This window comes from Dermochelys coriacea, chromosome 11, assembly GCF_009764565.3.
Source record: "Dermochelys coriacea isolate rDerCor1 chromosome 11, rDerCor1.pri.v4, whole genome shotgun sequence".
NCBI classification, from domain to species: Eukaryota; Metazoa; Chordata; order Testudines; family Dermochelyidae; genus Dermochelys; species Dermochelys coriacea.
This window is the reverse complement of record NC_050078.2, coordinates 78,027,483-78,055,132: the sequence shown is the minus strand read 5'-3', so window position 1 is coordinate 78,055,132 and position 27,650 is coordinate 78,027,483. Positions and strand designations below refer to the sequence as shown.

At 41.7% G+C, this 27,650-nt stretch overlaps 1 protein-coding gene across 9 annotated transcripts in view; it reads left to right on the top strand.

Annotated features, from left to right (window-relative positions):
• Positions 1–27,650, top strand: part of DIP2A (disco interacting protein 2 homolog A) — a 252,896-nt gene that overhangs the window by 112,668 nt on the left and 112,578 nt on the right. For 8 of the 9 annotated variants that reach the window (XR_005295575.2, XR_005295574.2, XM_038421640.2 and 5 more), the window contains exon 3: positions 11,926–12,045. The exons of the other annotated variant lie outside the window; for it this stretch is intronic. Coding sequence is in view for 6 of the 8 variants with exons in the window: in XM_038421640.2 (XP_038277568.1) it covers positions 11,926–12,045 (120 nt within the window). In the remaining 2 variants the exon portion in view is untranslated. The remainder of the gene's footprint in view (positions 1–11,925; positions 12,046–27,650) is intronic. 9 annotated transcript variants of the gene reach the window in all.

Below are 27,650 nucleotides of genomic sequence, written 5' to 3'. Positions count from 1 at the left end.
CAGAAGGTCCTGATCATACATATCAAGCACTGCCCAGAGGCTTTGAATATTTCTGTTCTCATCCAGCTCCATCTTCACTGATGGTTTCTGCTGCCAATGAAAAATCAAATCCAATGAAAGTCAGAATAGCTAATTACCAAGCCATGTATCCAAATATCATTATCTCCAATAGGATAGATAGATTACCTACTGAATTTAGAGTTGGGGCTTAAATCAGTCTGTGATGAAGGACAATTGATTGCTAAAACCTCCCTTTAGGCTGTATTGGATGCAGTGGATTCTGGGATCCATTCCATGGCTTCATGTATTGTAATAAGACATTCATCGTGGACGTTGGCTTCAGTTTCCTGAGAGAATGGCAGCCAGCCATTGAAGATTTTACCGTTTGATGGACAGAGTCTATTTAGTGCTGAGACTGAGTCTCTCCATTCTTAGAAGGACTCGAAATCTGATTGCTGAATATATATTATATATATAAAATCCTGAGTTTAGAAACAATTTCATTCTCAGCCTTTCTTTAACATCAGTAATGTGTATTATGTTCTGACTCAACAGATTTTCCCCCAGAAGACTTCTTCATTCTAATTGACATGTAATTGTAGGTTCTGTGATGCTACTGCTGTCCAGGGTTAAATAGAATTGGTTTTATCTGCCTTTTCAATATCCTCTGAAGAAGTACCTTGCATTCATCATAATTTGTAACTGACTTAAGAAAACAGTAGCTCACAAAACCGTTTTAATTTACTAGGTTTAGAAGACTTGACTTGTGTGGGACTGAGGTTTAAAATAACTCTTCTAGTGCTTTGAAGAGTTATACAGATAATGTGGAAATAGTATAAGTACAGGAAAGTAATGGGAAAAGTTGAAGATAGAATAGACCTATAGCACATGGCAATTTGTCTTGTGCACAGGATAGAACTTAACAACTTGTTCAAAAGATGTTGTAGTTCTAAGTGCTGGTATTTAATGTTTTTAATTTGTCTATTCCCTTTTAAAAGAAAATTAAATTGTAATATCTTGTTAGCAGCATAGGCTGCAGTGGTATTTATTTGACTGAATAATATAGTCTTGCATTTTTGTTCATTGTAGGTTACAGAGAATGTCTCTCTCAAAGTGCATTCTGGTAACTCGTTATCTTCAGAAAAAAAGTCATCAGATATTTTAAACTTGTTACTTATTGGTATCCAGGCAGCCAGTTAGCAGTAAAGGTTGACTGAGGAACCAGGCCAATTCCCGTCCAATTCAATGCAAGTCCTTTTTTTGCTAGGAGTCGGTGGAGGGGAGGAAATCTCTGAATATGTTGCTTTCTTTCCGGAGATACATGTCCCACTAAAATTTGAGGGGAAAGAACCCTAACAATGAAAGAGTATAGCACACTTTTTTGTCAGATTTTGTTTGTTGAGTAGAAACAGTTCTAAACCTGAATTACTTGGTGGTTGAATCCGCCATGACCACCTGACCATCTGGCTTTGGTGAGGCCTTTTCCAAACCCAGTGACCTTTTTATAGTTAAAAGGTTTAAGGAAAACCGTTTCTCTAGTGGTATTTGACTCTACAAGAAAAATGCGCTCACTGGTGGTGACTGTGAACACTTTATTGATGAGTGAGGTCAAAATCTTCTGCATAACTTAACCTTGACCTTGGAAACCTGGGTCTTATGGTTGTGAAAATAATGCTCCAAATGTGCCCTGCTGTCTTCCAGAGTCTGCGCCAGGCAGGCAGCTCCAGCACTCCCCTGCTTCCTTTCAGAACACTGTGGGCAGCCGGGAAACCCATACTCATGGCAATCCCAAGAGATGGACTAAAAAAACAAGGGGCGGTGTGGTAGAGTAGCATAGATCTTAGTCTATCCACCTGTTAGCAGGCAGGAGGTGAGGGAAGGGTTAGAGTATTTGGTTGCCACCTTCCTAAGAGCAGTAGTTTGCTGAAACCAGATGCACGCTGTGCAGCTGCAGGCTGGGACAATGCAATGGAGACCCCTCCTGCCCTTCTAGCCATTATTCTCTCCTCCTGCCACACACACTTGCACCAGCCATGTTGCCGTGGGGAAGTGAGAGTTCTCCCTCCTGGCAGTCAGAGGGGGGATAGAAGATTTGGCATGTCAGATAACTACAAACTAGAGGCTGATACAAACATGTAGTGTCGAAGCCAGGATCCAGGAATGGCATTCAGGAATCCTAACAGCTGGAGAAGGTGGGGAGTTGGGCTGTTCACCAGTGTGTTGCCCTTAAATCTTGCTAATTGGGGCCCTTCTCACCTTCTGTAACTGCATCTGTTGTTTATTATTTTTGTATTACTGCAGCATCTAGCAGCGCTAGCCATGGACCAGGACCTTGTTGTCCCAGGGGGTGTACACAAACAGTGCAAAAAGAAGGCCTATGCTCCAAGGAGATTACAGTCTAAATGTAAGATAAGAGACAAAAGAGGGATACAGACAGATAGGGAGCACGAGGAAATAGAGACTGTATTGATGAGCATGTTAGGCAGTAGCATCTGCACGCCAGCAGCCTAACTGTTGTGTGGTTTTGTCGGGATCATGGCAAATGAAAGTTCTGAGGTGGAACTTGAAGAAGGGTGATGAAGTTAGCTTTGTAGATTTTTCACAGGGAATGAATGCCTCCATAATGGGAGGGACAGCATGGGAGAAAGCACAAAGGTGCTTGTTTAAAACATAACAAGTGGGCAGTGGCGACTGGAATCAGGGGCTGAACAAGGTGAGCGTTCATTAGTGAATGAAAGATGATTGGGTGTTTGACCAGGAAGGGCTTTGAAAATGGTGGGCCAGGAAAATGAGTGGGTGGTGTGGTCAAAGCAGTGGGCCAGGAAAACGATTTTTGTAGCAGCATTCTGAACAGATATGAGCAGGGTATGATTGCATTTGTCAAGGCCAGACAGAAGGATGCTGCAGATGGGCGTTTTAGCTGTGGATGAGTAAGAAATGCTGGAATTTAGGGACGCTATGCAGAAAAAATTGACAAGATTTACACAGCCTGGATATGAGGAACTGGGGGGTGAGGGGTCCAAGTTGAAGATGATACCCCGGTTACGGGCCTGAGTGACCGACACAATTATGGCGTTGCTGACAGCGATCAAGAAAAGAAGATAGCAGCAAGCATTTGGGTGGATGGGATTAGGAACAGAGGGATTAGGAACTCTGTGTTAGCCATGCTGAGTTTGAGCTGACGGGTCAACATTCATGAGGAGATGACAGAGACTGGGCCTGAGATTTTTGTTTTGACAGGAGACAGGTCTGGAGTAGGGAGGTAGATCTGTGAGCTGTCAACCTGGTAAGGGTAGTTGAATTTGTGTGTGCAGATAAAATAAGGTACCCAGGTTTACCCAAACACAAGGTAATAGGGTTAGGTCTCTAGTTAGTGTCTGGTAAATTCAAGCATGGATAATAAATTCTTAATGAATTTGAGAGGCTGAGTTCTAGTCATTCCTTTTCCCACAGTTCTATAGCTCTTGATGCTGCTATGGTAGATCAGTCTTTGCCCCTTAGTTGAAGGCAAGGGAGTCTTGAAACTTTCCCAAAAAGATGATTTCACACGTGGTGCCTGAGACAAATAAATGAATGAGCAATAGTATAGCAATTATATTGGGCCCAGACACCCACATGGAAGGGGGTTATTTTTAAATCTAGCTTCCCTCAGAAAGAGAACCGGTGATAAGCATGTGGTAGTGTACCTGGGTCCCAGTCTGAGTGGAATAATCATGACGCTCAATCCTGAGACAGGTAAGGCCCAGAGGCCTAACATCTTTGCTAGGTGTGTGCAGGAGAGACCAAAAGGTGGGCAGACGTGCAGCTAGTCCTGGTACTGACACACCCAGGTTTCGGTCCCTTGAGAATAGGTCTTGTATCCATTAGTTCTCCAGCTCTCACAAAGGTCCTGCAACAAGTCAGGGACATCAAGACCTGATATTTCTAATGTAAAAACTTAACATTACTATCTCATTTTGCAACATACAAAAAAAAGTGCACTTTTCTTGCTTTACAGTTCTGTCGTAAGTGACTGTTCATATCTAAAAATCACTTTAAAGAAATAGAGGGCATGAGACAGTTTGCCGAAGGGGTGTGGTCTGTGGATGTGTACAGGGTTTGGAATAAATAAATGGCAATTATATAGAAAATTAGTGTGAATAAAATGGCTTTAATATAGTAAAATAGATCACTCAAAGATAAATATTGGTAGTTCTCTAAATTTAGGTTGCCCCCACAATTTTCATAACAAAAGTTGTGGGGTGCCACAGTAAATTACAAAACTGGGATATCATTGTTTTATCATCAGCTTTCTTTCTTGTTCCCTCTGCAGTACGTTGAACCCCTCTCCTTTATTTTTTCTATTTTGCTCCTATTTTAATTTAGAGCTAGGTTGACAGCTGCAGGAAGGCTTAAAGATGACATGTGAAGGGGGACATGGCTTTTTGCCTCTTCCTTTATTTGCTTCCTTGTGTTTAAAGAAATCTTAAAATGTCTCCTCCCCCTGAAAAAACCTAAACAGGCAATTTTATTTTATATCCAAAAAATCTGATCTTTACATTGACCTGTATAAAATAAAATCACAGGAAATAAGATAGCTCAATTAAATTCATAAATTTATTCCTAACCATTGGAGGAACAAAATATTTAAATCTTGGTCCCATGCAATTGTAATCCTATCCTTTGTAGAATGAGACTTCTCAACTAATTAGATTTATTCACCTATTGGACTTGGAAGGTGACTTTCCACTCTCTTTAGCTTTGGGATATATCTAAAAGGCTAGAGAGGTAGTGATAATAGATCAAGAGTGTCGAAGATGTATCTCAGATATTAATACTTTGATTGTTTTATTTAAAGTTGGTTTAGCTTCGAGAGCTCTGTATAGCATCTGTTTTTTTCAGTGTGGTTCCCCAGTGTGTTTTTTAAACCAAAATGTCCAGCTAGCTTAACTGAGGGACAAGCAAATAGTGATTTGCTCAGCGCAACAGTGAATTAACCATTCAGCCAGGTTTACAGAGCAGGGTTCTTCTGACCACACACTCTTTTGAAGTAGCTGTTAGACGTTATTGTCACCTATTGTGTTCTGAGACATTTTCAGCAGAAGAAAAGATCTCCTTGCCAAATTAAATAGATGTGTTAGTGCCATAACTCAAAAGCAATACCGGTTATATTTAATCCTAAACAATAGCAAAAATGCAATGTAGCATAATAAATGGCCGTGTTTTTTCAGATTTAATTCTGGTATCTTTAACTCACAGTTCAATACCTTACTCTTTGTGTACACTTTTCTTGAAGGGTAGTAGTAATGATCTTGTGGTTAAGGCATTGACTTTTGATTCAGGAAACCTGGGTTCAATTCTCACCTGTGCCACAGACTCCTGTGTGATCTTGGGAAAATCTTTCCCTTACAGGGATCTTGTGATGTTAAATGCATTAATGTATATTTAATTACAATGCAACAACCTTAGCTCTGACCCACAATTTAACTTTTTGAGTCATCTGTCGTCATAGTATCATTAGAATGGCATGGGGCATGTTGTCTGGTAAATTTCCATGCAGATTTGCAAAGTTGTTCCAGAGGAAAGCATGTTTCTGATATAAGGTACCTTAATGTTGGTATCCATGCTCATCTGAATTAACGAGTTAGCCTTTCTGGAGAAATTGGTTTTACTTTCATGAATGTAGACTTACATTTTCTTCAGCTCACAAAGAGTTCACCTTTCTGTCTGTCTTTCGTCAAAAATACGTTGCACGCATTGTGGTGAGGATTTGAGCTCTTTACCCTTCATGCTTGTACCATAATAGGCTTCCTGAATTCTTCACTCTGGTTTTTTTGTCTGGATTTCTTGTGCTCTGCAATTTTGTTTCCTTTCTGCTCTGCCCAATGGTAGGATGGCTTGAGGTGTTAGGGTGCGCTGGCCTTTTGGCTACATTGTAAAGTTCCCCTTGCGAAGATAAACGAGTCCAAACAAAAGACACAAATAATTTGTCACAGCCTCAAAGGTCTTTCTGGCCCGGAATCTTCTCTTTTTCTCTTATGGCATTGGGCTGGACCACTGTCCATGCTTGGGGCTCAGGAGCTTCGTGGTTTGCACAAATATTTGCTACACAGAGATGGAATGTTGGGAGTCAGGATCCCTCGGTTCTGTTCCTAGCTCTAGCAGGGAGTGGAGTCTAGTGATTATAGACAGCATAGCCAAGATAGATTTGGTGCATTCGTTCTTAAAGGCAGCATGATTGTGGGTGAGGTTTGAGTCTGCCACACCAGAGATGGCATCCTACTGCCTACTCTGCCTGAAGTGACATTGTGCAACATCTGTTACTCAGTCTGTAAAATAGAGAGAATACTTGCCTCCCTCCCAAGTGCAGAGTTATAAAGCCTTGCTTGATATTAAGGGTTGTGAAGTACACAGAATCATTAATACCAGTAAGTGGACGTGCTGAGACTTAAACTTATGGTGCCCTCCTGCTCTACTACTTTTCACAGGCCAAAGAGATAGCTGTGGTAGTGGCTTCTACTGATGTATTCTGTCTGGAGCCCAAGATCTTTGAGGTGTAGATGGAAGGTCAGTGGGACTGGATCATGGTCAGTGCAGATGGAATGTTCTAAAATTTTAGCAGCAAGCCTCTGAGAAGTTTTACTAATCATGTGCAAATGGCAGTTTTCAGAGACTTGTAACTTTGCCAGTTTTTGGTGGATTTTTCATGACGATAACAGAAAGCATCTCTCCGACCCTATCACTATCTCCACACTAACCTTCAAGTTCCTGCTGCAAAGCATGGAGGCTCAAGGACTTTTCAAAGAAACATTTGAAAGGTTTTTTTAACTTTGGGGGAAAATAAGTTGTTTTGCTAATTTCATTCACAGAAATGCCTGACTTATTTTGCTGAAACATTCCAAAAAAAATAAAATATCAGCCTGAGGCTGAGACCCATTAAGAATTTCAGACCAAATGGTTAACATTTGGCAAAATTTTAAGCAACTGAAAACAGAGAGTTAGAATGAACAGTGGTAGGCCTACCAGTTCCACACACAAAGTAGAAAATCAGTAAAGGACAAAACCATTTCTTTTGGATTTGCAGTTCACCTCTTATTTTCCAGCCAAGATGATTAGTATTATAGTAGGTCTTGCCTTTCATATTTTTGGGTTTTTTCCTAGCTCAAGCACGTCATCCTTTCTGAGCAAAACAAATTATTAGCTATTAGGCAGCAAATACAAAACCAGAAATTGTAGAGTACAAGATATGATTTATGCTATGCTCTTAACAGAGGCATACATAAGGAAAGAAGCTGATGTAGAGCAGGTGGTCTGGTCAAGAGGATGAGAAGTATGTCAGAGTTTTGGACAGTAAGACACTGACAATATTATGTTTCAAGAAAATGAACTTGAAAATTCAAGTTTCGGTAAGCTTCAACTTCGGTAAGCTGAGGCAGAACAGCTGGCATACTTATCAAACTCTGAAAACTCACTGTCAGTGTAGATGTGAAAACCAGATATTCAAAAGTCTTCAAAAAACCTTCCTGGAAAAGACCACTTGCATAAATGCTGGAAAATCTCTTGTGTCAGATAAAAATATCACAAATATTTCTCTTCTTTTGTGCTTTTCTGTAAGTATATTAGTATTTCTTCAGTAAGAGTTCTTACCTGCTTTCTTATGAGTCAAAGCATGAGTGTATCAAAAGCTTCTTTCCTCCAACATCTGGATTTTGAGAGAGTTTATCTTTAGTTCTAAAGAGATTTGGACTAGGTTGGAAAAGAAAAGAGTACGGGAGAGACAGATAAGAGATACTCTATGTAAAATGATGACATACAGGGTAGGACAAACGGGTGCTCAGAGTTGCGTTGATACAAGAACAAGAGTTTGTTCTGGCAGTATATTTTGCATGGGTCAGAGGAAATATCACACCATGTGATATTAAGGCAAATAGCCTAGTAAACATTAAAAATGTATCCGTGTTATACAAGTAAGGATAAAATACTACTTCAAAGTATAACCTGGTCACCTGGTGGTGGTAGGGAGAAAATTGCTCTCATGATGTAGCATTGCACAATCAGGTTATGGTGGTTATGCTTTCTTTTGAAGAAGTTACCATTCTTCATTATTGGAGACGGAGCAAACTAATTGGATCATTGTTTTGTTCATTTATATTTTGTTCTGGCATCCCATTGCTTTCCGTGAAGAAACTGAGGACTTGAATTAATGATATTTTTTTAGATTTTGGTTTTATCGTTTTTGACAAAGCTTCCGTAGTAGATGAGAGGATAAAAGCATTAAGTGAAAGCATTCAGTTCAAAGATGGGAGTTTCCCTGTAGATTTTGGTAGTAGTTAAAAGTGCAAGAACTCATCTTCTGGGAGAGGGGTTTACTAGTTGTTGTTGAAGTTTGGGTCTCTGATTTGGTTGACCATTTTGTCCTTTTATTTGTCAGCAAGTAGGGATTGTTGGTCTTCACTGAGTTTCCCTTGGAGATGTTACAGGGATCTTATAAAATATGAATCTTCTAAATACTGCTCTTTTACATTGACTCTGATTACACACACTTACAGTCTTCATCCCTGCCTGCTGTCATCCTTGCATAATCTGGCTGCCTTATTTGTGGAGTTGCTTGGGAGAGGAAGGAACACTTTCCTGTTTTTATTTTGAAAATAAGGAAATATCGGATTGTTCTTTCAGTTTACTCTGGTGCAGGGTTGACTTACTGTAGAATTAAGGCTAACTAAGTCTTAAATTGCTTTTGTGGCAGAGATCTATTTCCTATTAAGTAAATTATTTTCAGATAATGGGATAGATTTGATCCCTACCTAGTTGATTTTAGGATGAAATATGTATCTTAGTGCTGGGCAATTCACACCTTTTCTCTTGTTCGCAGTGTTAGTTGCTGCTGTGTGGGTCCCAAGATATTGGAGACACAATGTGGGTGAGGTAATATCTTTTATTGGCCTAACTTCTGTTGAGAGAGACAAGCTTGCAAGCCACACAGAGCTTGTCTTCAGGCTGGGAAAGGTACTCACAGCGACACCGCAAAATGCAAGGTGAAACAGATTGTTCAGCATAAGTAGTTAGTGCATATTGTAAGGGACCGTTCAAGGTAGACACCACATCCCCACTGACCATCATAACAAAAGAGAATCATCTGACTGGACGCCACAGACGGGACAAAACACTCTTGATCATTACATTTATTGCTTTAGGGAAAAAAGTTGATTGTGAAATGCTTAACAAACATCACATTCACCATAATCTCCCCACTGCTGAGAGGAGAGCCCTATAGTCCCTGAAATCTAACCGCCAAATAGTGATCAAACTAGCAAAGGGGCCCCATTGTAGTCCTCAACTGTGATGATTAAGTTAACGAGGCCAACGAACAACTGTCTGACACCACCTAAAATATAGAACTCACAGAAGACCCCACACCACAGTTTACCCAGGAATTTAAGGATATCATCAAAACCTTCCCCAAACAAATCAAGAGAAACTCTACGAACTCACCCCAGGGATCTTCTATGTGCTGCTTAAGATATACAAACAAGGGAATCCAAACACCCATCATATCTGGCCATGGCACCCTTACTGAAGGAATATTGGGATTCATAAAAACCATCCTCAAACTGCTTACCACACAAAGGGCCAGCTTCTTCCAGGATATAACTGACTTCCTGTACAAACTCCGCAACATTAACAGCCTGCCTCAGAACACCATCTTTGCCACTGTGGATGTCTCTTCCCTATACACCAACATCCCTTATGATGACAGCATAGCTGTCTGCCTCAAATATTTACAAGTCAATGGACAACTCTCGGATATCCAACCCCAAACACATTGCCAAATTCATCCATTTCTTCCTTACCCGTAGCTATTTTACATTCACCAGCAAGCACTTTGTCCAAACCGTGCGTAATAGGATGGCTTCCCAATCTGCCAACCTCTTCATGGGCCACGTTGAAGAAGAATTTCTCGACAGATGCACCAGAAAACCAGGGATATCCCTGAGATTATATATCAATGATATGTTCATCCTCAGGACAGACGCCTTAAGCACCTTCATAGATTTCCACCACAACTTAAAACAACTGCCACCCATCCATCAAACTCTCTCTCTCTCTCTGGAACACTCCAACACTATCATCAACTTCTTGGACATCACAATGAGCTTAAGAGTGGAACCCTATAGATCACATATACAAGAAACTCATGGATCCCCACACCTACCTTCTTAGATCCAGTAACCAGTCCAAACATATCAAGCAGTCTGTTTATCTACAGCCAGGCACTCAAATACCACAGAATATGCTCCGAGAAGAAAGTCCATTATATACATCTTAACACACTTAAAACTGCCTTCAACAAACAAGGACACTACACCAGAGAAGTAGATCGTATCATGGAATGTACCATCCAAATACCCTAAGAGAACCTGCTTCAATACAGAAATAAAAACCCTTCTGACTACGCACCCCTAGTTGTCACCTGTCACCCCACACTGGAACCCATATGGGGTATCGTCAAACAAATACAGCTCATACTCAATGGGGACCCCCCTATCCTCAAAGAAATCTCTCCTGAACCCCCTTCTCTGGCCTTCAAACAATCCCCCGGCATCTCCAAGCTCATCATCAGATGAGCAGGATCCTCACAGACCAGAACACACCAACTCAAAGTAGCACCAGACCCTGCCAGAACAGATGCAAAACCTGCAGACATATCTCCATTGCTACAGTGATCAACATCCACTCCTCCCACCACCTCACCTTTCAAGATCCGTGTATCCTGCACATGCCTAACACATGTGGTGTACCTCATCCTGTGTACTAAATGCTCCAGTAACAGTTTTGTGGGTGAAACCAGACAGTCACTATGTGCTCAAATGAATTCACACAGGAAAATATTAAAAGACAAAACCATCCTGTCACCTGTGGCTGAATGCATCTCACAAAGCAATCACTCTATATCTGACCTCTCAGTCCTTTATCCTCAAAGGAAACCTGCACACCACTTTTTCATAAGATGACCCTGTGAGCTTAAATTCATGACTCTGCTAGATACTGAAAATCATATCCTGAACTGGATTTATGGCTTATTACAACAGTCTGTAACCCATTAATCCTCCTTTTTGTCCTATGACCGCAGAGGTGTTAATGGGCCACGCTACCTTGAATGGTCCCTTACAATATGTACTAAGTACTTATGCTGAACAATCTGTTCCACCTTGAATTTTGCTGTGATGCTGGGAGTACCTTTCCCGGATCTGAAGAAGAGCTCTGTGTAACTCAAAAGCTTGTCTTTCTCACCAACACAAGTTGATCCCTCTCACACAGACACACACCCATCTCAGCTTTTTCTCTTGACATTTTACAATAAGTTTTCAGCACATTTGGATGATCTGTGATCCAGAATAATTTATTATGAGAAATCATTTCTGGGATTTAGATCTGCCTGTCCGATCTTTTCATGAACTTGTCTCTGGACTAGCATGAAGGCACTACTTTTGATAAGCACTCTTTAACTATGCTGTTGATCGAAGTAGTTGTATTTTCAATTGTTTAGAAATGTTGGATAGTTCTGGGTAAATAATAATCAGTTCATATTGATGGATTTGAGTCATAGAAACTGAAGCTGCAGGTAAGAATTAGATTTTTTTTTTTAATATTGATTGAGCTATGTTTCAGTTCTGCTTTACAGATAGGTGGCATGAATTAACGTTTGTGAGTCAGCATCAGACTTTGTAAAAATACTTCAACTATTGGAATTTAATTAAATATCTTTTTTCATTGTAACCTGTGGTAATAGTTTTTAATCCTGGCTCTTGAATGGTATATTTTACTTTTTCTAAAAAAAAAAATAGGTCTCTTTGTATTGGTAGATGCAAGCATTCATACATCACTGACCAGATATTGTCTATTAGTAGATGTGAATTGTTTACATGAGGTGGAATTGTATTTCAGGTGTAGATCCATCCCTACAAGCAGAGAACAGAATCCCAGGCTCTTCACAGGCTACAGCTGCTGTATCTAAACAGCAAAAATCACGTTCTACCAACTCCAGAGATGAGCGCTTCCGATCTGGTAAGGAAAATCTATGCAGCTAAAACAAATAGGTGTCCCAACAGTATCATTACACCCATAAAGAGGTACAGATATTATGCTTAAGGAGCCCAGTGAAGTGCGTTCCATATTGGAAGAAGGCAAGATATGAGGAAATGTGTCCAAGCAGCTGTGCTGTGTATATACCTAGGCAATGCTTGGCCAACTCCAAAGTGGAGAAAATGATTGGGGAAGAAAGAAAATCATAAACACATTCTGATGTTTTCCTTGTTATGGACTTAAACCATGCTTAACAATTTCCTCTCTTCGGCTGGTGTTGCTTCCTATCATTGGAGCACCCTGTGCTAATTTTTACAAGGCTGTGATTTTTTTTTTCACATGAGGGTTATAGAATTACCATATTTACCAAAGTTCTCTTTCAAACGTTTCCTGACTTGAAGCAAATACACACAAGAAGGGGAAACATAACAATGGATATTCTACATGAACTTTTTAAACATGCTTCAGTGCAACAAAGAAACCTGTTTTTGAAAATTTCTATGAAAATATCCATATCCTCCTCATATCCTGCTTCCATTGTTACTGCTCAGGTGGCTAAAATACATTGTGTTTTGATGTGAAATTCCTTCTCACAATACTGAGAAAGGCAGGTGCTTTTTGGAAGCCATCATCTGGTAAGTCTATCCACGAGGTTCTAACTAGAATGCTGTTTCGGTTTGCTGTTGAGGGTAACTACATGTCCTAGGACTGGGGAGGAAGGAGCAAATGGCTGCATAATCTAAATTTTTGAAGTAATATTTTACTAATCCTTGGGTCGCCTTGCTTTTAACTGCTTGGCACCAGTACTTATGGCTTCACATTTTTATTACTGGCATTCCCATTGAGAAAACCCTGCTCTTAAAATCAAGGCATTACATCTCCATGGTTTGTTTTTTGAATAATCCAAGGGTTGATGGGATCTTTTCTGTGTTTTGGGTAGCATGTGCAAGGGCTTTTAGGAAAGATACGTGCTATCCAAAGAATAGATTTTTCTGAAGTTTGGGGTTGAGCATAATAATAAATATCAATGAGAATTAATTAAATGGGATACTTAAGGTTAACTTTAATCTATAATTTAGTCATTTGCTTTAATTTCCATCTCTTTGGTGTATCAAACTTATTTGCAATATAATTTTACTATCAGCAAAAAAAGTGTTTTATGTGTATCTAAAAATACAGTGCAGAGGAAGCCTATCATTTGGTTGATGTGGAGAAAAGGACAAACTAGGGCAGTAACTATGAGAAGGCCTTTTGTGTCTAAAGGTGTTGGTAGTATAATAAAAAGATACTGTATTGTGTGGAAGGGTTTAGCATAGAAACATTAACAGTAGAACCTCCAGTTACAAACCCCTCGGGAATGGAGGTAATTTGTAACTCTGAACAAAACGTTAGAGTTGTCCTTTCAAAAGTTTATAATTCAACGTTGACTTAATGTACCTTTGAAACTTTACTATGCAGAAGACAAATGCAGGTTTTAACCATCTTAATTTAAATGAAACAAGCACAGAGTTTCCTTACCTTGTCAAATCTTCTTTTAAATCTTTCCCTTTATTTTTTTTAGTAGTTTACATTTAACACAGTACTGTACTGTATTTCCCCCCCCCACCCCCTTTTTTTTTTTGGTCGTTGCTGTTGCCTGATTGTGTACTTTCTGTTCCGAATGAGATGTGTGTCAGTTTGTAACTCTGATGTGCATAACTCTGAGGTTCTACTGTATTCCCACTGTTACTGGTTATTGGAGTAATCTTGAGAACAATTTCAGCTTGCATACATGTATATCAGTAAGTGAACACTCTTTCAGAGAACAGTCATACTAGCTGCCACTGCTGTTCCTCTTCTTTGTTCCAAAAACTTCAGTTAGTATTTCTAGAGCAGTGTTCAAAATTGACTTTTAATTTAATTCCGTTAAAAATTCTGCTGATGTTTATCACGATTTTTAAACCTAGCAAATCCTTTCTTTTTGAATTTCATGTTTTCTGAATGACCAGATTTTGAACAGTCAAGAAAAAATCAGTCCTGTTTTGAATCCACTGGTCTCATCTAGTATGACAATTACCATGATTCAGTTGTTTTCACTTTCTGCTATACCAACTAAAACTTATCCTTAAAATACTAGCGGGGAGTGATTTCTGTGTTTGAAAGCTTAAAATGTGGTGTTAGAGAGGAAAAAATTCTCAGTTGGAATTTATGTAACTGGATTCTTTTGTCCCTATGTGGCATTTCAGAAGACCCTAGTATGCTAAAATGATACTAGATTCATTGTTAAAGGGCATGTCTTGATTTATATTCAGCTTATGGTACTGTTTAGCCATGTGCCCAGCCAAGATAATATAGACATGACATCTTTCAGAGGCCATGATTTTTTAGAATAAATCCAGAGAGCTTGCAAGCTCAGACCTGTGAAGCAAGCAGCTCCCTCCATCTTTTATTTTTATGACCAAAGGAGATAAAAGGACAAATGTGAGTGTATTTTGTCTTCATTTCCCCTGAGTTTTAATATTAATTGAGAAAATCTTATCTAGGCTTGTTCTATTTCCCATTCGGACAAGAAGTGCTGGTCTATGGGCTTGCTTTTAATTTTGTTTGAAATACAGTAAAGAATTTTAGCTTAGTGGTTGTTGATTTAATTTTCCTTCACCAAAATGTTTCAGCCTGAATAACAATCAACATAATAAGATGAGGGTTTTTTCAAAGTACACTCTTTACGTTAGCTAAAAGATGTAACTTATATGAGAGACCTTTGTGTTGCTGCATCACAGAACCTTGTGGGGAGCATGTCTAATCAAAGTAGTGTTAAATGCCAGCGACAGCATCTACAACATTTGGGCTCCTGATGCCCCTAACAGTAGTAGAACTAAACTGCTATTAGCAGTGGGAGAAAAGTTTTAGAAAATTTCTCTTCTGTAGGAAGGACTTAGAGAAAATTGTTTCCCATTATGCTTGCATGGTACCAGAGCAGCCATAGATTTCTGCATTGAACCAAATGGCATGTTAATTGAACACTGGACTTTCCATATTGGATCTGACCAGCAATCCAATATCCTGACTCCAGCAGTGGCCAGTACCAGATGCTTCAGAGGAAAGAGTAAGGAACCACATGATAGATAATTGTGAAATAACCTGTGCAAAAGGGAAGTTTGTTTCTGACCACAGCCAGTTAGTAGTTGGCCTATGTCCTGAAATATGACAGTCTTTTCCATTTCAATCTAACAACTGTAACTGTTGATGTTCATACATACATCTTATCCTTGTTTAATTGCTGCTAAGTTCTTGGCCTCAATAGGGTCTAAGCCAATTAGTTCCACGTAGTTTAAGTTGTGTTTAAAAATTAAGGTATTTTTATCACTTTAAAATGTTGTTGCATTTTATATTACTCTGGATGTCCCCTTGTGCTAGTATAATAAGAAGGGTAAATAGCAGTTTCAAACTGACCTTCTGGGTACTGGTCTGCTCTCCATACTTCTGTCATATCCCCTCTTCTTTGTTTCCTTTCTAATTTATAGTCCTGATCTTTCTAATCTCTCCTGGTATCAAAGTCTTTATATGCCTCTACATACTTTTTCTTGTCCTTCTTTGTACCCTTTCTGTATATGCGGTATCTTTTTTTAAGATGAGATGATTGAATGGAGAACAGTATTGCAAGTCAGGGATCTCTTTCCGGAGTCATTAGTTAAAATTGTTCCTCCTTATGGTCGTTACCTTGCACTTATATACAATTGAATCCATCTGCCAATTGCTAGCCTTAGGCAAGTCTTTCTGTAGTTCCTGAGTCGTCTTTCATTCTGACTAACCTAAATTTTGTCCTCCACAAATTTTGCCACTTCACTGTTTCTTCCCCTTTTCCAGAAAATTAATGAACATATTAAATAGCACTGATCCTAGTATGGTTCCTTAGTATTAGGTGCAGAAGTAGAAGGAAAAGAGAGTGCACTGAAAATGTATAAAAAGATGCACCATATATTTATAGGAAATAAGGAGGGAAATGGACTGAGGGCATAAAAGGAAAGAAAATATCGCACATCTTAGTTTTAAGTTACTTTTAAAACAGTAAATAGAAAATTGATTGATGGTATGTTTCAGTTAAATACTGTATACAACAACAGTTTTGTTTAAAATGGAAAAGGCATTGCACAGGTTTTTTCCCTCTGTGGTTAGTAGGCTTGGTCCTCAACTTAGTAAGCATTGCTATTACTGTCCTCTTTATCTGTTGGACACTGACTATTCCTACTTCTCAGGACAGTGCCTGTTGAAACCAAGTTTCAGAGTAGCAGCTGTGTTAGTCAGTATTCACAAAAAGAACAGGAGGACTTGTGGCACCTTAGAGACTAACACATTTATTTGAGCATAAGCTTTCGTGAGCTACAGCTCACTTCATTGGATGCATTCCAAATACAGTGGTGAGATTTATATACATAAAGAACATGAAACAGTGGGTGTTACCATACACACTGTAAGGAGAGTGATCGCTTAAGATGAGCTATTACCAGCAGGAGAAGGGGGGGCGGGGGACCTTTTGACGTGATGATCAAGGTGGGCCATTTCCAGCAGTTGACAAGAACGTCTCAGGAATGGGTGGAGGGGGGGAATAGTTTTACTTTGTGTAATTACCCATCAACTCCCAGTCTTTATTCAATCCTAATTTAATGGTGTCCAGTTTGGAAATTAATTCCAATTCAGCAGTCTCTCATTGGAGTCTGTTTTTCAAGTTTTTTTGTTGAAGAATTGCAACTTTTAGGTCTGGAATCGAGTGACCAGAGAGATTGAAGTGTTCTCCAACTGGTTTTTGAATGTTATAATTCTTGACGTCTGATTTGTGTCCATTTATTCTTTTACATAGAGACTGTCCAGTTTGGCCAATGTACGTGGCAGAGGGGCATTGCTGGCACATGATGGTATTGATCACACTGGTAGATGTGCAGGTGAAGGAGCCTCTGATAGTGTGGCTGATGTGATTAGGCCCTATGATGGTGTCCCCTGAATAGATATGTGGACAGAAATGGCAACTGGCTTTGTTGCAAGGATAGGTTCCTGGGTTAATGGTTCTGTTGTGTGGTGTGTGGTTGTTGGTGAGTATTTGCTTCAGGTTGGGGGGCTGTCTGTAAGCAAGGACTGGCCTGTCTCCCAAGATCTATGAGAGTAATGGGTCATCCTTCAGGATAGTTTGTAGATCCTGGATGATGTGTTGGAGAGGCTTTAGTTGGGGGCTGAAGGGGATGGCTAGTGGCGTTCTGTTGTTTTCTTTGTTGGGCCTGTCCTGTAGTAGGTGACTTCTGGGTACTCTTCTGGCTCTGTCAAATAAACCAAATGAAAAATATCAATCAACTGAAGTTTACAAAGCAGACCAACTAGATGTTCCTTAACCACCATTGTAGGTTAAATTATTTTCATTTTGTTTAAAGTGTTTGGCAATGGTTTGATGAATAGACATTTTCATTTTATCTGGGTAGTCAGACTTGAAAACTTTAAGTGGGAATGGTTTCCTGGACACTTTGATCTTTAAGTGCAGGTGTCAAATTTGCTATCACAGAACACTGTTTCTCCAACATTATTCATGGAATCATCATCATTCTAGACCTTTTATTTTTTTTGGTGATCAGAAGTGAACTTGATTTCATTTTCATCTAGATAATATGGGAAAATTTTTCTTGTGGCAACATATGGGAAAGAAATAAGGTGTGTCAAGGGAAGAGAAACCAATTACTTAATTTACTTGACTGATAGAAAGAGTATGGCTCTGCCCAGTTGTTTTGTGGGGGCAAGACCTCTTAATTTTGAAAATAAAGATACTTCACATAAGAAATAAATCTTAAGTGGATATAGGAGGGAGGTTCAGGGAGTGATATTCTGGCTGTGTCACGGGAGCAGCAAGTGACTGTTTAATGTGTCTCCTCTGGCTCTTTGCAGCACATGACACTAAAACCCTGTGTGATTTGATTATTAACCAAATTAAGTTATTAACCAATCAGGATGCTTTTTCTTTGTTATTAACCAACTGTAGAATACTTGGTCAGTCATTTTTCTGGGAGAAAGATGTAGTAATGAAACAATGAGATCACACTCCTGTGGCTCTTTTGGGTAATGTTGACCGCTAATTTAGCTTCTGAACCACTGAGATCTGAGGGCTTGTCTACACCACTCAGCTTTTAGTGACAAGGCTGCGTTGACATAGCCTTGTCGCTAAAAGTCACCCTGTGTAAATGTTCTTTTTCGGTACTTTGTCGGCACTTTTGCTGACAAAATACTTCCAGACCCGCGAGTGGCATTAGCTTTGTCAGCAGGAGAGCGCTCCTGCTGACAAAGCCCCATTCACACTGCCACTTGTGGCAGCAAAACTTCTGTCTTTCGTGGGGGAGCTTTTTTAAGTCCCTGTGAAAGAAAAAAGTTTTGTCGACAACTTCGCAGTGTAGACAAGCCCTGAGTATCACTGGGTTAAGGAGTTGAGAAGGCAGTAGAAGATGGTGGTTGTGATTGTGGCATTTATGAATAGTATGAGTTAATACTGACTGTCCTCCTTTTACTTTTCACCTCTTAATCCAGTATTTCCCAAACATTTGAAAGCTGAGTTTCTCTCAGGAAAATGAAACTAAATGTGCCCCCCAGCTCTGACCCAAATCTTCCAGGTGGTGTTTAAAGTCCTACCCATCTTAATTTATATCTTCCACATATGCATACATACATGCCCTTACTTACCAGCTAGACTTCCATATCCCTATATGGGGCACACTCTACCAATTGGGAAAAGCTGTCTTAATCTGTGCAGTTATTCACTGTGCTGTTTAGTTTAACATGAACTATAAATATTATACATTTACCATCTTATTCTGGGAGGACTTGTCTGAAAAGTGAAACCTTTATTTGTTTTGCTAATTCCTATTGAATGCTGCTTTAGTATCAGAACAATATAACATTTTATTTTAGAGAGGGAAGATGGGTGAAGTAATGTCTTTTATTGAACCAACTCTGTTGGAGAAAGAGGCAAGCTGTCGAGAGACACAGAGCTCTTCTTCAGGCATGGGAAAAGTACTCAGTGTCACAGCTAAATACAAGGTTGAACAGATTGTTTAGCATAAGTAGTTAACGCACGTTCTTCTTCGAGTGATAGGCCTATTATAGTCCACTGGGGATTACGCATGCGCACTAGGCATCTGAAACTGGAAAATATGAAAAGTGTCCGTTGATCTGCGTATGCACCCCAGCTTATCTTATGCCTCTGTCCAAGGGAATAAACGGCAAGGCAGACAGACTGCTTTTCGGGTTCCTTCTCACTGCTGCATGGTCTAGGTCACAACTTTCCATGTCCACACATTGGCTTCATCCCACAAAATAATTATCTAGTTTGTAAATCGTTTTAATAGTTCAGTGTTTTATAGAGCTATTGGTGTTTAGATTAGTCTCATGGTGGGGCCCTGCCTCGTACCCCATTCAGGTACTGGTCTATGCCCAGCTTCCAACTCTGCTTCCTACCCATGATCCTTCTCAGTCAGCGATGACTTCCAGTGCTGCCTGTACTGCCTTGGAGACGCCTACATCACAGCGACATGCAGTATGTGCCGATCATTCCCTAGCCGTAACCAGAAAAGGTGGGAACTTCATCTCCACAAACAGCTCATGGAGGAGGCCATAGGTCTCAGTCAGTCCCAGGCCAGGGGACCTCCTCCCCCGTACCTTGGCCTGATTCAGCAAGGAGTTCACTTCCTTGCTGCTAAATCCAACTCTGGGGCGGGAGAATCTACTCCCACTTAGCTCTTTGTGGGGTCCTGTCAGGAAGCACTCTTTTAAGTATGAAACTAAGTCTTCTTCTAAATCCACTTCAAAGAATCAGATTTGGCTGTAAGCAAGCCAATCAGCTCGCCCCATGAGGCCTTAGGACAGGGGTGGGCAAACTTTTTTGGCCTGAGGGCCACATTGGGGATGCAAAACGGTATGGACGACCAGGTAGGGAAGCCTGTGCCTCCGCAAACAGCCTGGCCCCTGCCCCCTATCCCTCCTTCCCCCTGACTGCCCCCCTCAGAACCTCCAACCCCCCCCGCTCCTTGTCCCCTAACTGCCCCCCCCGGAACCCCACCCCCTATCCACCTCCCCTGACTTCCCCAATCCCTGTCCACTCCCCTGCCCCCGACAGGCCCCCCAGGACCCATCCCACCCCCACTCCTTGTCCCCTGACCGCTCCCTCCTGGGACCCCCATCCCTAACTGCCCCCCCCAGGACACCACCCCCATCCAACCCCCACCCCCGCTCCCTGTCTCCTGACTGCCCCCCGAACCTTCGCCCCATCCAACTGTCCGTTGTCTGTCCACTGGGACATCCTCCCCCTTATCCACCCCTCCTCCCCCCGCCCCCTTACTAGGCCTCTCAGAGCAGCTGGACAGGCTTGTTGGAAAGCCTGGGAGGTGGGCAGACTCAAGCTGCGTTGCTTGCACGGCTGCGGGGGGGGAGGGGGGGAACAGCGGAGGAGGGGCCTGGGGCTAGCTTCCCCGGCTGGGAGCTCAGGGGCTGGGCAGGACGGTCCCGCGGGCCGTAGTTTGCCTACCTCTGCCTTAGGACATACAAAGTCCCAGAGACATGACAAGAAAGCTCATAAGCATTGGGCTGCATTGATACTGGTCCATGTTCCATCGGTACCATCAGCCTTGGCACCTCCCACACCCTGGGATCCAGCAGCACCCATGAAGTCTGATCATCCTCAATTTTGGACACCGCTTTCCTTGTCTGCTGCAGTGGCTCGAACAAGTAGAACTCCTCTGACCAGGGAAATCTGAATCTGTTGCTGCCCCAGACATTTTCACTCTCCCAGATCCGGAATCCCCTTCGCCATTGAGCCCCTCTGTCTCCAGGAAGATAATATCTCTGGGGGAATAAACTGCACGGAATACATCTCCCCCTCCCACGGCACCGACAGTACTGCCACTGGAACCAGAATCATCCTTCTCTTCAGTACTGCCACTGAACCCCCTGATGAACACTTTCTTCCATACATGTTCTCCACCCCCACAAAAGACCACACTGGTTTGGGACCAACCTCCAGCTCATCTAACTTGGAGTCAGTTCTACCGGAATCGGTAAAGCTGTTATCTTCTTCTCCGGATGAGGTGGTGACTCTTACTCCTTTCCCCCTCTGTCCCCAGTGATTTCAGGCAGTTCCAGAACCACCTTCGCTCAATTATTGGAGAGCTTCAAATTCCTCTCAAGGAGATCCAGGACTCTCAGCACAAACTCTTCAACATCCTCCACGCACCCAGATGCAACAGAATAGCTCTCCCCATTAGTAAAGCCATACTGGAGCCAGCTATCACATCTCTGCCATCTGCACTCCTATCCCTAAAAGGACAGAGAAGTGTTATGTGCTGGCCAAAGGAGTGAGATTTTTGTCTTCTCAGCCTGCTGCCAACTCACTGGTGGTCCACGCTGTTTCTGAAAGGGGTAGACAGCAACATCCCAAGTCGTCTACTGCTGATAAGGAGGGCAAATCCTGGATCTTCTGAGGACAAAGGTCTTCTCGTCATCCAGCCTCCAGTTCAGGATAGGCATTTACCAGTTGCCAGTGGCTAAATATGATTTCCTGAACTACGCCAAGTTTGCAGAAAGAAAAGGAGTACTTGTGGCACATTGGAGACTAACAAATTTATTTGAGCATAAGCTTTCGTGAGCTACAGCTCTCTCCGTCGAATGCATTTGGTGGAAAATACAGAGCGGAGATTTATATACACACAGAGAACATGAAACAATGGGTTTTATCATACACACTGTAAGGAGAGTGATCACTTAAGATGAGCCATCACCAGCAGCGGGGGGAGGGAGGGAGGAAAACCTTTCATGGTGACAAGCAAGGTAGGCTATTTCCAGCAGTTAACAAGAACATCTGAGGAACAGTGGGGGGTGGGGTCGGGGGGAGAAATAACATGGGGAAATAGTTTTACTTTGTGTAATGACTCATCCATTCCCAGTCTCTATTCAAGCCTAAATTAATAGTATCCAGTTTGCAAATTAATTCCAGTTCAGCAGTCTCTCGTTGGAGTCTGTTTTGAAGTTTTTTTTGTTGAAGGATAGCCACCCTCAGGTTTGTAATCGAGTGACCAGAGACATTTTTATGGCTGACTTAGAACAACGCTTCCTCAGCTCTCGTCCCCTAATGCCCCTACTCTACTTGCGCTACATTGATGACATCTTCATCATCTGGACCCATGGAAAAGAAGCTCTTGAGGAATTCCACCATGATTTCAACAATTTCCATCCCACCATCAACCTCAGCCTGGACCAGTCCACACAAGAGATCCACTTCCTGGACACAACGGTGCTAATAAGCGATGGTCACATAAACACCACCCTATATCGGAAACCTACTGACCGCTATTCCTACCTACATGCCTCCAGTTTTCATCCAGATCATACCACACGATCCATTGTCTACAGCCAAGCTCTACGATATAACCGCATTTGCTCCAACCCCTCAGACAGAGACAAACACCTACAAGATCTCTATCATGCATTCCTACAACTATAATACTCACCTGCTGAAGTGAAGAAACAGATTGACAGAGCCAGAAGAGTACCCAGAAGTCACCTACTACAGGACAGGCCCAACAAAGAAAATAACAGAACGCCACTAGCCATCACCTTCAGCCCACAAGTAAAACCTCTCCAACGCATCATCAAGGATCTACAACCCATCCTGAAGGATAACCCATCACTCTCTCAGATCTTGGGAGACAGGCTAGTCCTTGCTTACAGACAGCCCCCCAATCTGAAGCAAATACTCAGCAGCAACCACACACCACACAACAGAACCACTAACCCAGGAACCTATCCTTGCAACAAAGCCTGTTGCCAACTCTGTCCACATATCTATTCAGGGGACACCATCATAGGGCCTAATCACATCAGCCACACTATCAGAGGCTCGTTCACCTGCGCATCTACCAATGTGATATATGCCATCATGTGCCAGCAATGCCCCTCTGCCATGTACATTGGTCAAACTGGACAGTCTCTACATAAAAGAATGAATGGACACAAATCAGACGTCAAGAATTATAACGTTCAAAAGCCAATTGGAGAACACTTCAGTCTCTCTGGTCACTCGATTACAGACCTAAGGGTGGCTATCCTTCAACAAAAAAGCTTCAAAAACAGACTCCAACGAGAGACTGCTGAATTGGAATTAATTTGCAAACTGGATACAATTAACTTAGGCTTGAATAGAGACAGGGAATGGATGGGTCATTACACAAAGTAAAACTATATTTCCCCATGTTATTTCTCCCCCCCACCCACCCCCCACTGTTCCTCAGATGTTCTTGTTAACTGCTGGAAATAGCCTACCTTGCTTGTCACCATGAAAGGTTTTCCTCCCCCCCCCCCCCCCGCTGCTGGTGATGGCTCATCTTAAGTGATCACTCTCCTTACAGTGTGTATGGTAACACCCATTGTATCATGTTCTCTGTGTGTATATAAATCTCCGCTCTGTATTTTCCACTGCATGCATCCGATGAAGTGAGCTGTAGCACACGAAAGCTTATGCTCAAATAAATTTGTTAGTCTCTAAGGTGCCACAAGTACTCCTTTTCTTTTTGCGAATACAGACTAACACGGCTGCTACTCTGAAACAAGTTTGCAGAGTTTACTGACAGCCTTCCGCAGCAGTCTAGAGCTCATTTCCAAGTTCTGATAGATAAAGGCCAAGACTATTCTCCAATCTGAAGTCAATGCTGCTACCACCTCCTCTAGAGCTGTGGCTACTGCAGTGATGTGCAAGAAGTCATGGCTCCATGAGTCAGGGTTCCCTAGGGAGGTCCAGAACACTATCATGGACCTTCCCTTTGATGAATCACACCTCTTTCAACCAAAAGACGGACGACTCCCTCCATACCCTGAAGGAGTCCAGGGCTACCCTCCACACACTGGGGAGACATACATCTGCCCCTAAAAGTAAGTTTCACAGCCCATTGTTTAGATCTAGACTTGTGGCTCAGCACTTTTTCCATCAGAGACCCTAAGAACCACCACGTAAGAGACAGGGTTCAAAAGTCCCTCTTTGCTACAAGTCCCTCTGCAACTGGCTCAGCATCTCAATATCAGCCCCAGGCTCAACATTTTTGATGGGAGCTCAAGAGCCCCGGAATGCTAAGTCCAACACTTCCCAACCCCCACATGCCATTTGGGGGGTCACATAGCACTCTTTTTCAACACTTGGAGTGCAATAACAACGGACAAATGCATGCTAAATGTCATCCACTCTGGCTATATGATAGTTTACATCCTTATCTCCTCCAATTCCGCACCCCACCCCCTCTTCGGGGGCCACTCTGAGTATTCTCAATCAAGAGATGAACTCCTTATTGCAATGAGGAGCAACAGAATATGGAGACCAATCCTCAATCTCCACCATCTCAACCGCTTCATTCGCAAACTCAGATTTTGCAGTCACGTTGGCAGCTATAATTCCATCTTTAGAAAAGGGCATGTGGTTTACAGCTCTTGATATGAAGGACACCTACTTTATTCAACCCGCACACACACTTCCTCAGATTCAGGGTGGGCTCCAACCATTTTCAGTACAGAGTACTCCCCTTTGAAATAGCAACTGCCCCCAGAGACTTTACCAAGACATTCTCAGCAGTAGAAGATAACGTCAGACGTTGTGGTCTCATTGTCTTCGCCTACCTCGAAAAATGGTTCCTTGTCACCAAATCCCACCAGGCAGCCTACATGTCAACTTCTATGATGCTACGCTCCTCCTCTCCTTACTGGGAGTCAGAGTAAATGCCAAAAAATGTGTTCTCACCCCCCACATAATCTGTGGACTTCATCTGGGCAAGTTTGAAGTCATGTTTGTCTCTCTTAGGACATATGGCCTCATGCACCTAGGTCACCTCATTCACAGGACTCCACCTTCATTGCCTTCAAACATGACTGCAGTTGGTATACTCTCCAAACTGCCATTCCATGAACCTTGTGGTGACTGTTCTGGCCAATGTAGTATCTTCTTTGCTATGGTGGACAAATTCTCATGAGATGTGTGTGGGTACCACCTTTCTCCCTTTCTCTCTGGACAGGACCATTATTAAGGACACATCCCTTTTAGATTGGTAAGCCCACATGAACAGCCTCGCGGCACAAGATACCTGGACATCTTGAGAATCCAGGATGCACATCAATATCTTATCGCTTCTCCCATCAGCATAGGTACTCCCTATGAGTACCCCAGAGCCAATAGCTATGTTGATGGGAGAAGCCCTCCCATCACCAGAGCGCTCTCTACACCAGTCTGTAGAGTAGACCAAGCCTAATAAATCTGTTTGCATTAATTATGCTTTAAATGAATTTTAGTGCTTAGTAAAAGTTGGATGCAAAACCATATTTGGCTCTTAGCAGATGACAGAACGAGGAGTAATGGTCTCAAGTTGCAATGGGGGAGGTTTAGATTGGATATTAGGAAAAACTTTTTCACTAAGAGGGTGGTGAAACACTGGAATGCGTTACCTAGGGAGGTGGTAGAATCTCCTTCCTTAGAGGTTTTTAAGGTCAGGCTTGACAAAGCCCTGGCTGGGATGATTTAACTGGGACTTGGTCCTGCTTTGAGCAGGGGGTTGGACTAGATGACCTTCTGGGGTCCCTTCCAACCCTGATATTCTATGATTCTATGATTCTTATTAAACAAAAATAAGGCAGCGTGCTTTTATTCCTTCTCTCCTCCTCAACCCCTATTAAATTATTTTGTTTTAAAGAAGACTTTGGGCTTATAATTTCCAAACACAATTGAACTTGATTTCTTAAACAGTTTTGAATATACTTTGGGGAAGCCACATTTATTAAAAGTTAATCACTTATGAGCTTGGTGGCCCGTCTACCTCTTGCATTTTATATTTGCAACACATAACCCTACTGTTAACTGTTTCATTATATATTTGCAAATCACTCTTAAACCCAGAAGAGAACACTGTAATGATAGCATGCAGCTTTGTTTTTCTTTTAAATAGAACATTATTTTAAGATAAGATTTCAGTATTCAGGAGCTGATGGACAGGAAATGAGATTCAGCATGCTAAATATTCACCAAAATATTCTGTTTATATATAGCATACTAGTCTTTCACATGAGTTTGAATTCTATCTAGGTCATAAATGAAAACATGCATCTGACTTACCTACTCTCTGGTGGACATCTACCCACTTCCCCAAACAATCACATAGTCTGGCATGATTTTTCTTTCTCTCCAGGCTTGGGGTACCCGGCAGGTTGCACGCCAGGATTGAAGTGCACAGGCAAAGTCTTGTGTAGAAAGCTTGTATAGAATCTATCTGCAATGTGACCCTGGCTTTGGCAGTCCTGTCACTTCCTTATTTTCATCAGGTCCAGTTTACCTAAAATTTAAAAATAACAATAAGGGGGAGAAGGTGAAGAAGTCACAAATGACACAACTATTACAGTATGGCAGTGTTTCCCAGACTTTTGGGAGTAGAGTCCCATTCAGGGAAATGGAATCAATTGCACTACCCTACAGTCTTGCCATGTGGTATTAAAGGTATAAAATCTTAATTTATACATTTTCTGAGGCACCCTGCTTCACTCTCCCCTTCCCCAACCAATACAGGAAGTGCTGGTGTGACATTACCTAATTAATATATTACCATGCAAACCATTGTTGCTACCACGGTTATATAATTCCAACAAATTTTATACAAAATGTGACGCATGGCCAGAAAGGGTTAAGCAGCTTGTAGGCTAAATAACCCAGAGTCAACCATTAGAGAGATGTTAGAAAGGTATGTAAATGATAATTAGGATCATTCCATGATAGATAGGCTAGAACTTTGAAATGCAAACCTATATTGTTAGGAATCAGAGGTGATACTAATTGTGTGTGTGCACTCATATCTTAAGATGTTAGCCATGTAAACAGGCAGTTCCTGTCTGTCACTCTCAATTTTTGATTCAGAGATCAAAAGGAAATATTAACACTTAGATGAATCTTGGGTGCAATAATGTCATTGTCTATATGTCTCTGAAGTTTGTGATAAACTGCCTAATGGATAAATTGCCTTGTGTTAATTTGGGTAACTAATTACCAGTGATGCTTAGGAAATAAGTCTCCATAATTGTCTATTGTTTACCGAGGGACTCCAACCTGTCACAAGAAGGCGTGAAACTGTATAAAGAAGGGCTTGTGTCCTGATCCTTTTTCTCTCAGATCTGCTTGATGCTTCATGCAGGGGAAGCTCAAGCCCAAGATTGAGCTCTCCAGTCTTGACTGGATCTCCCTGAGTACAAACATTGGCCTATAACCTATGAGCTAGTTCTGAAAGAACTCTTTGCAACTACAAAGCTCACCATCTCCGCTATAAATCTTAATCTTAATAATTGTACTCATATGTGTATGTATACTGATTTTTTAATCAATACTCACTCTTTACTTTTTAAATAAATTTTAGTTTCGTTAATAAGAATTGGCTGTAAGAGTCTAAGTTACCTTCAAGCTGCGCAGCCACGTGGCCACGCAGCTGCCTATTAAGCCCCGTGCAGGGGCTTAGGGCTACGGCAGGGAGAGATGCCTCTCCCCCAGTGCAGACCTGCTGTGGACTTTCTGCAGC